At 33.5% G+C, this 14,801-nt stretch overlaps 3 protein-coding genes across 4 annotated transcripts; all 3 read left to right on the top strand.

Moving 5' to 3' along the window:
* The first annotated feature begins 245 nt into the window (after nt 1-245).
* LOC117341156 lies at nt 246-4,772 on the top strand. Of its 2 annotated transcripts, none has more exons than XM_033903002.1 (3): nt 246-453; nt 3,149-3,297; nt 3,422-4,772. In XM_033903002.1, exons 1-3 carry the CDS (start codon nt 374-376, stop codon nt 3,646-3,648), a joined length of 456 nt encoding a protein of 151 aa, XP_033758893.1. In that variant the 5' UTR covers nt 246-373; the 3' UTR covers nt 3,649-4,772. The 2 variants fall into 2 exon arrangements, with proteins under 2 accessions (XP_033758893.1, XP_033758892.1); XM_033903001.1 differs by lacking the exon at nt 246-453 and adding an exon at nt 2,595-2,882.
* Nucleotides 4,773-7,013: 2,241 nt separating this feature from the next.
* Nucleotides 7,014-9,077, top strand: LOC117341160. The gene is made up of 3 exons (XM_033903005.1): nt 7,014-7,201; nt 7,468-7,616; nt 7,743-9,077. The coding sequence occupies exons 1-3, from the start codon at nt 7,122-7,124 to the stop codon at nt 7,967-7,969; spliced, it is 456 nt and encodes a 151-aa protein (XP_033758896.1). The 5' UTR covers nt 7,014-7,121; the 3' UTR covers nt 7,970-9,077.
* Nucleotides 9,078-11,313: 2,236 nt separating this feature from the next.
* On the top strand, nt 11,314-13,977 carry LOC117341159. Its single transcript, XM_033903004.1, has 3 exons — nt 11,314-11,530; nt 12,360-12,508; nt 12,633-13,977. The coding sequence occupies exons 1-3, from the start codon at nt 11,451-11,453 to the stop codon at nt 12,857-12,859; spliced, it is 456 nt and encodes a 151-aa protein (XP_033758895.1). The 5' UTR covers nt 11,314-11,450; the 3' UTR covers nt 12,860-13,977.
* Nucleotides 13,978-14,801: the final 824 nt, after the last annotated feature.

Raw genomic sequence — 14,801 nt, 5'->3', positions numbered from 1 at the left:
ATTAATATGTTTCTATGTTACCATCATTATGTACAGATATATAAAAATAAACATGGTATTTCTAAACTCTATATATAGTTTTTCTGCTGTAAACTGGAAAAATTGCCAGGATTCTATACAAACAACATGTTTATAAATTGATATTCAGATTTTTACTTAACATTCGCACGTGTCCATCCTTCACGACACGGAAGGAAAACCCCAATATATTTAGAGGCTGCTTAACTTGACACGCGATATCGTACGATCATTTCCGTTTTTCATTCATTGTTTATATTCAGGCTGTTGTGTACTAAGCCATTAGGCTCATTTTGACTGAACACTTCTGTCTGTAACCACGATATACGAGAGAGCTCAGATATAATATTAAACCATGAACGCTACATGTAGTAATCTATTGAGGCACGTGATCTTATCGACACGGAAAGACATCAGTAGACGTTTTCAAACATTGTAACTATGTCAACTATTAAAGTGTTCTTATTGTGGTTATATTGGTATCACTGAGGATACTGGTTGAAATTCTGTTAATTTCATTGTATAGCAAAGTCTACCGTGGTAGCTTAAAAGTTCTCCCATAAGCAATGTTTTGATTGGTAAAATCAGTGATAGTTTACACACGTACACACACTAGATTACCCATAACCCAAACAAGCACACACTATCTAGATTACCCATAACCCAAACAAACACACACTATCTAGATTACCCATAACCCAAACAAACACACACTATCTAGATTATCCGTAACCCAAACAAACACAAACTATCTAGATTGTCTGTAACCCAAACAAACACACACTATCTAGATTATACATAACCAAAACAAACACACACACTATCTAGATTACCCATAACCCAAACAAACAAACACTATCTAGATTACTCATAACCCAAACAAACACACACTATCTAGATTATACATAACCCAAGCAAACACACGTTATCTAGATTACTCATAACCCAAACAAACACACACTATCTAGATTATCTGTAACCCAAACAAACACACACTATCTTGATTATCCGTAACCCAAACAAACACACACTATCAAGATTATCCGTACCCCAAACAAACACACACTATCTAGATTATCCGTAACCCAAACAAACACACACTATCTAGATTATCCCTAACCCAAACAAACACACACTATCTTGATTATCCCTAACCCAAACAAACACACACTATCTAGATTATCCGTAACCCAAACAAATACACACTATCTAGATTATACATAAACCAAACAAACACACACTATCTTGATTATCCGTAACCCAAACAAACACACACTATCTAGATTATACTTTACCCAAACAAACACACACTATCTAGATTATCCGTAACCCAAACAAACACACACTATCTAGATTATCTAGATTATCCGTAACCCAAACAAACACACACTATCTAGATTATCCGTAACCCAAACAAACACACACCATCTAGATTATACTTTACCCAAACAAACACACACTATCTAGATTATCCGTAACCCAAACAAACACACACTATCTAGATTATCCGTAACCCAAACAAACACACACATAAAATCAAATACAAAAGTAACAGTTTGATTAGTGTTTTAACTTTAGTTATATTCATGAGTTCGTTAAAATTAATGATATTTGGTCTTGACCAACAGTATTTGTCTATAAGCAGACGATATTGTACATTCAAGTAAATCATGAAATTCATCACCAATTTGTTGACGATTACAATGTGAACATGTTCTTTCCTTACACTCAATCTGATAAATTGATGGTTAGTTGTACGAAATTAACGAAAAAATGACTCTATCTTTATCAAAGTATGTAAATAACTTTTAAAATGACAGTTATCCTTAAAAACTCTATAACATATAGCCTTTGATGAATTGTGTCCATCACTCTGCCATTTCTGTAAGTACTGGTCATAAAGTCTTAACTTAATAAAATGTTTTAGCCATAGTGGATTACATTCAGAAGAATATTATATATCCCATAAGTAACTCATCCCGCATTCATTTAAAACACGTTTAACAAAACTTATGTATAGAAAAGGTTTGTCATCAAACGGATGACAGTAACAAAGACGTTTTTACAGTTTACTATTCATGATTGTCTATTTAACTCAAACAAACACACACATGATTATCAATCTTCCGAACAAACGCACATGATTGTCAATCTTACATAAAACCCGCGTTATACATGTTTATATAGGCTGAATGATTAAGATAATATTTAATATGCAATGTCGCATGTATTGGTTGTGAAATGTAAGGAAGCGCGATTGAAAATTCGTGATATTTTATGTAAACTTGGATCGAGAATGTGATATTAATATCAATCACGAATTAACAACATACAAATTTATATATATCGTAATCTAACACCAATATAAGTATATATTGTAAGATTTAAAATCCAAGTATTTCTAGTTTCATATTAATATGTTTCTATGTTACCATCATTATGTACAGATATATAAAAATAAACATGGTATTTCTAAACTCTATATATAGTTTTTCTGCTGTAAACTGGAAAAATTGCCAGAATTCTATACAAACAACATGTTTATAAATTGATATTCAGATTTTTACTTAACATTCGCACGTGTCCATCCTTCACGACACGGAAGGAAAACCCCAACATATTTAGAGGCTGCTTAACTTGACACGCGATATCGTACGATCATTTCCGTTTTTCATTCATTGTTTATATTCAGGCTGTTGTGTACTAAGCCATTAGGCTCATTTTGACTGAACACTTCTGTCTGTAACCACGATATACGAGAGAGCTCAGATATAATATTAAACCATGAACGCTACATGTAGTAATCTATTGAGGCACGTGATCTTATCGACACGAAAAGACATCAGTAGACGTTTTCAAACATTGTAAGTATGTCAACTATTAAAGTGTTCTTATTGTGGTTATATCAATTCAGATAATGTTATTTTACATCAGATAATTTCCCCATGATATCAATATTTTAATTATCTTGAATTGAAAGGACAATTTAAAATAGCCTTATATGTTGATAGGACGTTAAACAATAATAAACCAAACCAGACAATCGCTATTCTATGTACCATTTCCCGACAAAACATTGCTATGTATATTTGTTATTAGTAAATTAACTCTGAATATTTTACTCATACAGTTCACCGCTCAAGTACCAAGTAAAATCCATAAGGGCGACCACGCCCCCCTCGGAAGATATGTTGAGGGTGTTGGGCGCACTTCGTCAGGACGGTCAATTCAGACCACGTGACAAGGATACCTTCAACACAGTGGGGAAGACAATTAAAGGTTTGTATTTTCAAATATCTAAATAATATATATCCAGTTCTAGATACAGTTGATATTAAATCTAAAGCAGAAAGAAACAACATAATCAAACACTGTTATAACACATTTTCACCTTTTCTCTCAGGATCGAAGCAGTTGGAAATATTCAGGAAACTATTAAAACATGAACCAGTGTTATTGGACAGACAACCAATTTTCGGAGATTTTATGGTTGCCCAGGTGCCGTCGATTTTGAAACCAGCACCAACAAATTTACCGATAACAGCGACAAAAAAGATGATGCGAAGATTAAAGACAAAACGTTTACAAACAAAAGAAGACAGTATAAACCAATTAACATTTACAGTGTAGGGTAGAAAGTAGGCTGTAATAGGTTAGAGATGTTGTGTACCGTTAACAGTAACATGAACTTTTAGGATGATGTAAGTTTCATTCTAAAATGTAAATTATTTATTTTACAACAATTTCAAAATGAAATGTATCAACTGGTATTAATCACTCTTGTCGGCCCGGATTGAAGCGCGCGAGGGATCTTACTGAGGAATGAAACCAGGGAATACGGAGAAACCCGACGTGATCGGGCAGGTGACCACATACTTATTCAGTCTGATCGGGGAACCGAAGCCTGACCGCCTAGGTAACCATAAGTGTGCAATTCTATCTTACAAGGAACTTTCACAAATAGTTTTGATGTAGTGTTTTAAAACAGTACAATAATGGGATACAACCAAGGGTGAGGTTGAACAGTTATGTACGTCTATGTTAAATCTTCTTTACAAGACACCGTTAAAGCGATCATATCAGATACATATAGCCAATATATTTATATATTTACATGCCCATGTTTGTTTTATTAAGTATGATAAGGAAGCATTTAATGACGGGGAAGTTATATTATCAATCTATACGCCTGCTCTCCACACTTCTAGTGTGTGTTAACGGGGGACCATACCGGAGACTGTACATCCGTACTGAGGAGGTTAAACAAATCTAGGGGGTTCTCTGATTGTTTACAAACATTATTCTTGTCAGGGTATAGTGTAAACATACTTTTCTGTAAATAGTATTATTGGTTGTGAGGTGTAAAGGGAGATAACCATGATTTGATTTTATCTTCAATAGAAAACATCGCCGTTAGTGATTGTACTATGTACTTATGGCGATGTTCAGTGTAATCAGCCGGTGGTATCCGGTGGATTGAAGAGTGGAAATAATTGCGTGTGTCTTTTGGGATTTCATATATATAAACTTCTAGATTATTTGTTTGAAATAGTTGTTTGTAAAGTATTCATGTTTTCGTTTTTTTTTTTTTTTGTCTGAATATATTATAGTAACTTGGTTGTAAAACGATTGATTTCGTGTGATTATGTTATACCGTTTTTTTTTTTTGAGGTTGTATTACGGTGTAATGAGTCACTGTCGAGTGTTGTATTTAGGGATTGTATACGGGTGATCAATAAATGTCTCACTTGTTATTTTCCTGTTTTGTTATTTCTGTATCATGTATATGATCGAAATTAAGCCGATTTCAGAATATTTTGAGGAGATTGTTTTAAATCGTTTAAAACTATATTACTCCTAGATAGAATTGATCGCTATGTTACTATCTATTGTCAGTGTAGTTTATAGGAGATATATATAGAGGATATCTAACCATGTTTTCAGTAATACCAAATGTATTTCTCGAGTTGTGAAATTTATTTGGTATCACTGAAGATACTGGTTGAAATTCTGTTAATTTCATTGTATAGCAAAGTCTACCGTGGTAGCTTAAAAGTTCTCCCATAAGCAATGTTTTGATTGGTAAAATCAGTGATAGTTTACACACGTACACACACTAGATTACCCATAACCCAAACAAGCACACACTATCTAGATTACCCATAACCCAAACAAACACACACTATCTAGATTACCCATAACCCAAACAAACACACACTATCTAGATTACCCATAACCCAAACAAACACACACTATCTAGATTATCCGTAACCCAAACAAACACAAACTATCTAGATTGTCTGTAACCCAAACAAACACACACTATCTAGATTATACATAACCAAAACAAACACACACACTATCTAGATTACCCATAACCCAAACAAACAAACACTATCTAGATTACTCATAACCCAAACAAACACACACTATCTAGATTATACATAACCCAAGCAAACACACGTTATCTAGATTACTCATAACCCAAACAAACACACACTATCTAGATTATCTGTAACCCAAACAAACACACACTATCTTGATTATCCGTAACCCAAACAAACACACACTATCAAGATTATCCGTACCCCAAACAAACACACACTATCTAGATTATCCGTAACCCAAACAAATACACACTATCTAGATTATACATAAACCAAACAAACACACACTATCTTGATTATCCGTAACCCAAACAAACACACACTATCAAGATTATCCGTAACCCAAACAAACACACACTATCTAGATTATACTTTACCCAAACAAACACACACTATCTAGAGTATCCGTAACCCAAACAAACACACACTATCTAGATTATCCGTAACCCAAACAAACAAACACATAAAATCAAATACAAAAGTAACAGTTTGATTAGTGTTTTAACTTTAGTTATATTCATGAGTTCGTTAAAATTAATGATATTTGGTCTTGACCAACAGTATTTGTCTATAAGCAGACGATATTGTACATTCAAGTAAATCATGAAATTCATCACCAATTTGTTGACGATTACAATGTGAACATGTTCTTTCCTTACACTCAATCTGATAAATTGATGGTTAGTTGTACGAAATTAACGAAAAAATGACTCTATCTTTATCAAAGTATGTAAATAACTTTTAAAATGACAGTTATCCTTAAAAACTCTATAACATATAGCCTTTGATGAATTGTGTCCATCACTCTGCCATTTCTGTAAGTACTGGTCATAAAGTCTTAACTTAATAAAATGTTTTAGCCATAATGGATTACATTCAGAAGAATATTATATATCCCATAAGTAACTCATCCCGCATTCATTTAAAACACGTTTAACAAAACTTATGTATAGAAAAGGTTTGTCATCAAACGGATGACAGTAACAAAGACGTTTCTACAGTTTACTATTCATGATTGTCTATTTAACTCAAACAAACACACACATGATTATCAATCTTCCGAACAAACGCACATGATTGTCAATCTTACATAAAACCCACGTTATACATGTTTATATAGGCTGAATGATTAAGATAATATTTAATATGCAATGTCGCATGTATTGGTTGTGAAATGTAAAGGAAGCGCGATTGGAAATTCGTGATATTTTATGTAAACTTGGATCGAGAATGTGATATTAATATCAATCACGAATTAACAACATACAAATGTATATATATCGTAATCTAACACCAATATAAGTATATATTGTAAGATTTAAAATCCAAGTATTTCTATTTTCATTTTAAAAGGTTTCTATGTTACCATCATTATGTACAGATATATAAAAATAAACATGGTATTTCTAAACTCTATATATAGTTTTTCTGCCTAAAACTGGAAAAATTGCCAGAATTCTATACAAACAACATGTTTATCAAATGATATTCCGAGTTTCTGTTAATATCCGCACGTGTCCACCCTTCACGGCACGGAAGGAAAACCCCAACATATTTAGAGGCTGCTTAACTTGACACGCGATATCGTGCGATCATTTCTGTTTTTCATTCATTGCTTATTCAAGCTGTTGTGTACTAAGCCATTAGGCTTATTTTGACTGAACACTTCTGTCTGTAACCACGATATACGAGAGAGCTCAGATCTAATTGTAAACCATGAACGCTTCATGTAGTAATCTATTGAGGCACGTGATCGTATCGACACGGAAAGACATCAGTAGACGTTTTCAAACATTGTAAGTATGTCAACTAATAAAGTGTTCTTATTGTGATTATATTATTTCAGATTATGTTAATTTACATCAGATAATTCCCCCATGATATCAATATTTTAATTATCTTGAATTGAAAGGACAATTTAAAATAGCCCTAGATGTTGATAGGACGTTAAACAATTATCAACCAAACAAAACAAAAGCTATTTTATGTACCATTTCCCGACAAAACATTGCTATGTATATTTGTTATTAGTAAATTAACTCTGAATATTTTACTCATACAGTTCCCCGCTCAAGTACCAAGTAAAATCAACAAGGGCGACCACGCCCCCCTCGGAAGATATGTTGAGGGTGTGTGGCGCACTTCGTCAGGACGGTCAGGTCAGACCAGGTGAAATGGACACCTTCAACACAGTGGGGAAGACAATTAAAGGTTTGTTTTTTTAAATATCTAAATAATATATATATCCAGTTCTAGATACAGTTGATATTAAATCTAAAGCAGAAAGAAACAACATAATCAAACACTGTTATAACACATTTTCACCTTTTCTCTCAGGATCGAAGCAGTTGGAAATATTCAAGAAACTATTAAAACATGAACCAGTGTTATTGGACAGACAACCAATTTTCGGAGATTTTATGGTTGCCCAGGTGCCGTCGATTTTGAAACCAGCACCAACAAATTTACCGATAACAGCGACAAAAAAGATGATGCGAAGATTAAAGACAAAACGTTTACAAACGAAAGAAGACAGTATAAACCAATTAACATTTACAGTGTAGGGTCGAAAGTAGGCTGAAATAGGTTAGAGATGTTGTGTACCGTTAACAGTAACATGAACTTTTAGGATGATGTAAGTTTCATTCTAAAATGTAAATTATTTATTTTACAACAATTGCAAAATGAAATATATCAACTGGTATTAATCACTCTTGTTGGCCCGGATGGAAGCGCGCGAGGGATCTTACTGGGGAAGGAAACCAGGGAATACGGAGAAAACCCACGTGGTCGGCCAGGTGACCACATACTCATTCACGTCTGATCGGGGAACCGAACCCCGGCCGCCTAGGTGAAACTTAAGTGTGCAATTCTATCTTACAAGGAACTTTTACAAATATTTGTTTTATGTAGTGTTTAAAAACAGTACAATAATGGGATACACCCAAGGGCCAGGTTTAAAAGTTGTGTACGTCTATGTTAAATCTTCTTTACAAGACACCGTTAAAACGATCATATCAGATACATATAGCCAATATATTTATATATTTACATGCCCATGTTTGTTTGATTTAGTATGATAAGGAAGCATTTAATGACGGGGAAGTTGTATTATATATCTATACGCCTCCTCACCACACTTCTAGTGTGTTAACGGGGGACCATATCGGAAACTGTACATCCGTAGTGAAGAGGTTAAACAAATCTAGGGGGTTCCTTGATTGCTTACAAACATTATTCTTGTCAGGGTATTTTGTAAACATGCTTTTCTGTAAATAGTATTATTGGTTGTGAGGTGTAAAGGGAGATAACCATGATTTGATTTTATCTTCAATAGAAAACATCGTCATTAGTGCTTATGGCGATGTTCACTGTAATCCACCGTTGGTATCCGGTGGATTGAATAGTGGAAATAATTGCGTGTGTGTTTTTTAGGGGATTATATATATCTATATTTATACTTTTAGATTATTTGTTTGAAATTGATGTTTGTGAAGTATTTGTGTTTTTGTGTTTTGGTGTAAATGTTGTATAATAACTTGTTTGTAAAACGATTGATATTCGTGTGATTCCGCTATACCGTTATTGTTTTGAGGTTGTATTACGGTGTAATGAGTCACTGTCGAGTGTTGTATTTAGGGATTGTATACGGCTTATCAATAAATGTCTCAATTGTTATTTTTCTGTTTTGTTATTTCTGTATCATGTATATGGTGGAAATTAAGCCGATTTCAGAATATTTTGAGGAGATTGTTTTAAATCGTTTAAAACTATATTACTCCTAGATAGAATTGATCGCTATGTTACTGTCTGTACCATTGTTAGTGTAGTTGATAGGAGATATATATAGAGGATATCTAACCGGGTTTTCAGTAATACCAAATGTATTTCTCGAGTTGTGAAATTTATTTGGTATCACTGAAGATACTGGTTGAAATTCTGTTAATTACATTGTATAGCAAAGTCTACCGTTGTAGCTTAAAAGTTCTCCCATAAGCAATGTTTTTATTGGTAAAATCAGTGATAGTTTACACACGTACACACACTAGATTACCCATAACCCTAACAAACACACACTATCTAGATTACCCATAACCCAAACAAACACACACTATCTAGATTACCCATAACCCAAACAAACACACACTATCTAGATTATCCATAACCCAAACAAACACACACTATCTAGATTACCCGTAACCCAAACAAACACACACTATCTAGATTACCCGTAACCAAACAAACACACACTATCTAGATTACCCGTAACCAAACAAACACACACTATCTAGATTATCCGTAACCCAAACAAGCACACACTATCTAGATTACCCATAACCCAAACAAACACACACTATCTAGATTACCCGTAACCCAAACAAACACACTATCTAGATTATCCGTAACCCAAACAAACACACACTATCTAGATTATACATTACCCAAACAAGCACACACTATCTAGATTATCCGTAACCCAAACAAACACACACTATCTTGATTATCCGTAACCCAAACAAACACACACTATCTAGATTATACATTACCCAAACAAACACACACTATCTAGATTATCCGTAACCCAAACAAACAAACACATAAAATCAAATACAAATTTGTTTTCTTCTTTTTTCACAGGCAAATGTACTGACATGAGGTATAGAGAAAAACATATTGACAATAAAACATATACAATTAAAGTAGTGCTCGTAGTTGATACATGGCACTGTTTCAAAATAAAACATTTTCATTTTTAGCAAGCAGGACATATAATGTTATTAAGTATTCTGATAAAAGTAACAGTTTGATTAGTGTTTTAACTTTAGTTATATTCATGAGTTCGTTAAAATTAATGATATTTGGTCTTGACCAACCGTATTTGTCTATATATAAAATTCTATGAGCAGACGATATTGTACATTCAAGTAAATCATGAAATTCATCACCAATTTGTTGACGATTACAATGTGAACATGTTCTTTCCTTATACTCAATCTGATAAATTGATGGTTAGTTGTACGAAATTAACGAAAAAATGACTATCTTTATTAAAGTATGTAAATAACTTTTAAAATGACAGTTATCCTTAAAAACTCTATAACATATAGCCTTTGATGAATTGTGTCCATCACTCTGCCATTTCTGTAAGTACTGGTCATAAAGTCTTAACTTAATAAAATGTTTTTGCCATAATGGATTACATTCAGAAGAATATTATATATCCCATAAGTAACTCATCCCGCATTCATTTAAAACACGTTTAACAAAACTTATGTATAGAACAGCTTTGTCATCAAAAGGATGACAGTAACAAAGACGTTTATACAGTTTACTATTCATGATTGTCCATTTAACCCAAACAAACACACACATGATTGTCAATCTCCCGAACAAACGCACATGATTGTCAATCTAACAGAAAACCCACGCTATACATGTTTATATAGGCTGAATGATTAAGATAATATTTAATATGCAATGTCGCATGTATTGGTTGTGAAATGTAAAGGAAGTTCGATTGTAAAGTCGTGATCTTTTATGTAAACTTGGATCGAGAATATAATATTAATATCAATCACGAATTAACAACATACAAATGTATATATATTTTAATCAAACACAAATATAAGTACATATTGTTAGATTTAAATCCCAGTATTTCTAGTTTCATATTAATATGTTTCTATGTTACCATCATTATGTACAGATATATAAAAATAAACATGGTATTTCTAAACTCTATATATAGTTTTTCTGCTGAAAACTGGAAAAATTGCCAGAATTCTATACATAGAACATGTTTATATATTGATATTCCGAGTTTTAGTTAACATTCGCACGTGTCCATCCCTTCACGACACGGAAGGTAAACCCCAACATATTTAGAGGCTGCTTAACTTGACACGCGATATCGTACGATCATTTCTGTTGTTCATTCATTGTTTATATTCAGGCTGTTGTGTACTAAGCCATTAGGCTCATTTTGACTGAACACTTCTGTCTGTAACCACGATACACGAGAGAGCTCAGATCTAATTGTAAACCATGAACGCTACTTGTAGTAATCTATTGAGGCACGTGATCGTATCGACACGGAAAAACATCAGTAGACGTTTTCAAACATTGTAAGTATGTCAACTATTAAAGTGTTCTTATTGTGGTTATATTATTTCAGATTATGTTAATTTACATCAGATCATTTCCCCATGATATCAATATTTTAATTATCTTGAATTGAAAGGACAATTTAAAATAGCCTTAGATGTTGATAGGACGTTAAACAATGATCAACCAAACCAGACAATCGCTATTCTATGTACCATTTCCCGACAAAACATAGCTATGTATATTTGTTGTTTAAGAAATAATTAACGATGATTCGTGTATTGTTGCAGAATATAGAACGAGAACGAGGATATTTTGCAATTGTTATTAATTAAAATTGCAAAATATCCGAGTCCGAGTTGTATATCCTGCAACAATACACGAGTCAAAGTTGATTATTTCTATTCTACCATGTACTGTTTAGTTCTGAGATCGACCTCTTTTAATAGAAAAACAGCAAAGAAACCCCGAGAAAACCTTGTAATTTATTTCCTGAGTATTGCATTATTTGTTGATGAAATGTACAGGCAATACAGTACTACGATCAAGAGCATCTATCATATGGCATTGATTTTGAAAATTTAAAAAAGGGATAAAAAAAAAGTTAAAAAAGGGGGCCTCCGTAGGATTCGAACTCGCGTCTTGATAAAAATGTATTGAAAGACTAACCCATTAGCCCACTCGGCTATAGTAACCTTTCATAAAACGGGAGAAATTTAGATATATAAAATTGTAACAGCCGTGACTCGACGAAATAATACATGGTTTTAAACCAATCAAAACTGGCGTTACATAGCAAACATGGTAGAATAGTAAATTAACTTATTTTTCTGTATTTTACTCATACAGTTCACCGCTCAAGTACCAAGTAAAATCCACAAGGGCGACCAAGGCCCCTTTGGAAGATACGTTGAGGGTGTGGGACGCACTTCGTCAGGACGGTCAAGTCAGACCAGGTGAAATGGACACCTTCAACACAGTGGGGAAGACAATTAAAGGTTTGTAATAAAAATTATCTAAATAATATATATCCAGTTCTAGATACAGTTGATATTAAACCTAAAGCAGAAAGAGACAATATAATCAAACACTGTTATAACACATTTTCACCTTTTCTCTCAGGATCGAAGCAGTTGGAAATATTCAGGAAACTATTGAAACATGAACCAGTGTTGATGGACAGACAACCGATTTTCGGAGATTTTATGGTTGCCCAGGTACCGTCGATTTTGAAACCAGCACCAACAAATTTACCGACAACGACGACAAAAAAGATGATGCGAAGATTAAAGACAAAACGTTTACAAACGAAAGAAGACAGACTAAACCAAATAACATTTACAGTGTAGGATCGAAAGTAGGCTGAAATAGGTTAGATATATTGTGTACCGTTAACAGTAACATGAACTTTTAGGATGATGTAAGTTTCATTCTAAAATGTAAATTATTTATTTTACAACAATTGCAAAATGAGTAATATCAACTGGTATTATTATTCTTGTTGGTCCGGATTGAAGCGCGCGAGGAATCTTAATGTGGAAGGAAACCAGGGAATACGGAGAAAACTCACGTGGTCGGGCAGGTGACCACATACTCATTCACGTCTGATCGGGGAACCGAAGCCTGACCGCCTAGGTAACCATAAGTGTGCAATTCTATCTTACAAGGAACTTTTACAAATAGTTTTGATGTAGTGTTTTAAAACAGTACAATAATGGGATACAACCAAGGGTGAGGTTGAACAGTTGTGTACGTCTATGTTAAATCTTCTTTACAAGACACCGTTAAAGCGATCATATCAGATACATATAGCCAATATATTTATATATTTACATGCCCATGTTTGTTTTATTAAGTATGATAAGGAAGCATTTAATGACGGGGAAGTTATATTATCAATCTATACGCCTGCTCTCCACACTTCTAGTGTGTGTTAACGGGGGACCATACCGGAGACTGTACATCCGTACTGAGGAGGTTAAACAAATCTAGGGTGTTCCTTGATTGTTTAAAAACATTATTCTTGTCAGGGTATATTGTAAACATACTTTTCTGTAAATAGTATTATTGGTTGTGAGGTGTAAAGGGAGATAACCATGATTTGATTTTATCTTCAATAGAAAACATCGCCGTTAGTGATTGTACTATGTACTTATGGCGATGTTCACTGTAATCAGCCGGTGGTATTCGGTGGATTGAAGAGTGGAAATATTGGGTGTGTCTTTTGGGATTTCATATATATAAACTTCTAGATTATTTGTTTGAAATAGTTGTTTGTAAAGTATTCATGTTTTCGTATTTTTTTTGTCTGAATATATTATAGTAACTTGGTTGTAAAACGATTGATTTCGTGTGATTATGTCATACCGTTATTTTTTTTTGAGGTTGTATTACGGTGTAATGAGTCACTGTCGAGTGTTGTACTTAGGGATTGTATACGGGTGATCAATAAATGTCTCAATTGTTATTTTCCTGTTTTGTTATTTCTGTATCATGTATATGATCGAAATTAAGCCGATTTCAGAATATTTTGAGGAGATTGTTTTAAATCGTTTAAAACTACATTACTCCTAGATAGAATTGATCGCTATGCTATTATCTATTGTCAGTGTAGTTTATAGGAGATATATATAGAGGATATCTTACCATGTTTTCAGTAATACCAAATGTATTTCTCGAGTTGTGGAATTTATTTGGTATCACTGAAGATACTGGTTGAAATTCTGTTAATTTCATTGTATAGCAAAGTCTACCGTGGTAGCTTAAAAGTTCTCCCATAAGCAATGTTTTGATTGGAAAATCAGTGATAGTTTACACACGTACACATACTAGATTACCCATAACCCAAACAAACACACACTATCTAGATTACCCATAACCCAAACAAACACACACTATCTATATTACCCATAACCCAAACAAACACACACTATCTAGATTATCCGTAACCCAAACAAACACAAACTATCTAGATTGTCTGTAACCCAAACAAACACACACTATCTAGATTATACATAACCAAAACAAACACACACACTATCTAGATTACCCATAACCCAAACAAACACACACTATCTAGATTACTCATAACCCAACCAAACACACACTATCTAGATTAAACATAACCCAAGCAAACACACGTTATTTAGATTACTCATAACCCAAACAAACACACACTATCTTGATTATCCGTAACCCAAACAAACACACACTATCTAGATTATCCGTAACCCAAACAAACACAAACTATCTAGATTGTCTGTAACCCAAACAAACACACACTATCTAGAT

The sequence above is a fragment of the Pecten maximus genome, chromosome 13, assembly GCF_902652985.1.
Source record: "Pecten maximus chromosome 13, xPecMax1.1, whole genome shotgun sequence".
NCBI classification, from domain to species: domain Eukaryota; kingdom Metazoa; phylum Mollusca; class Bivalvia; order Pectinida; family Pectinidae; genus Pecten; species Pecten maximus.
Note: the sequence above shows the minus strand (reverse complement) of the source record. Positions and strands in the feature narration are given on the sequence as shown.

Bases quoted from the DNA above. Each gene is read 5' to 3' on its own strand.
- LOC117341156 (XM_033903002.1), top strand. From the start codon at position 374: ATGAACGCTACATGTAGTAATCTATTGAGGCACGTGATCTTATCGACA. The intron at 454-3,148 runs GTAACTATGTCA...TTACTCATACAG, and splicing joins AGTAGACGTTTTCAAACATT to TTCACCGCTCAAGTACCAAG. The intron at 3,298-3,421 runs GTTTGTATTTTC...CTTTTCTCTCAG, and splicing joins AGTGGGGAAGACAATTAAAG to GATCGAAGCAGTTGGAAATA.
- LOC117341160 (XM_033903005.1), top strand. From the start codon at position 7,122: ATGAACGCTTCATGTAGTAATCTATTGAGGCACGTGATCGTATCGACA. The intron at 7,202-7,467 runs GTAAGTATGTCA...TTACTCATACAG, and splicing joins AGTAGACGTTTTCAAACATT to TTCCCCGCTCAAGTACCAAG. The intron at 7,617-7,742 runs GTTTGTTTTTTT...CTTTTCTCTCAG, and splicing joins AGTGGGGAAGACAATTAAAG to GATCGAAGCAGTTGGAAATA.
- LOC117341159 (XM_033903004.1), top strand. From the start codon at position 11,451: ATGAACGCTACTTGTAGTAATCTATTGAGGCACGTGATCGTATCGACA. The intron at 11,531-12,359 runs GTAAGTATGTCA...TTACTCATACAG, and splicing joins AGTAGACGTTTTCAAACATT to TTCACCGCTCAAGTACCAAG. The intron at 12,509-12,632 runs GTTTGTAATAAA...CTTTTCTCTCAG, and splicing joins AGTGGGGAAGACAATTAAAG to GATCGAAGCAGTTGGAAATA.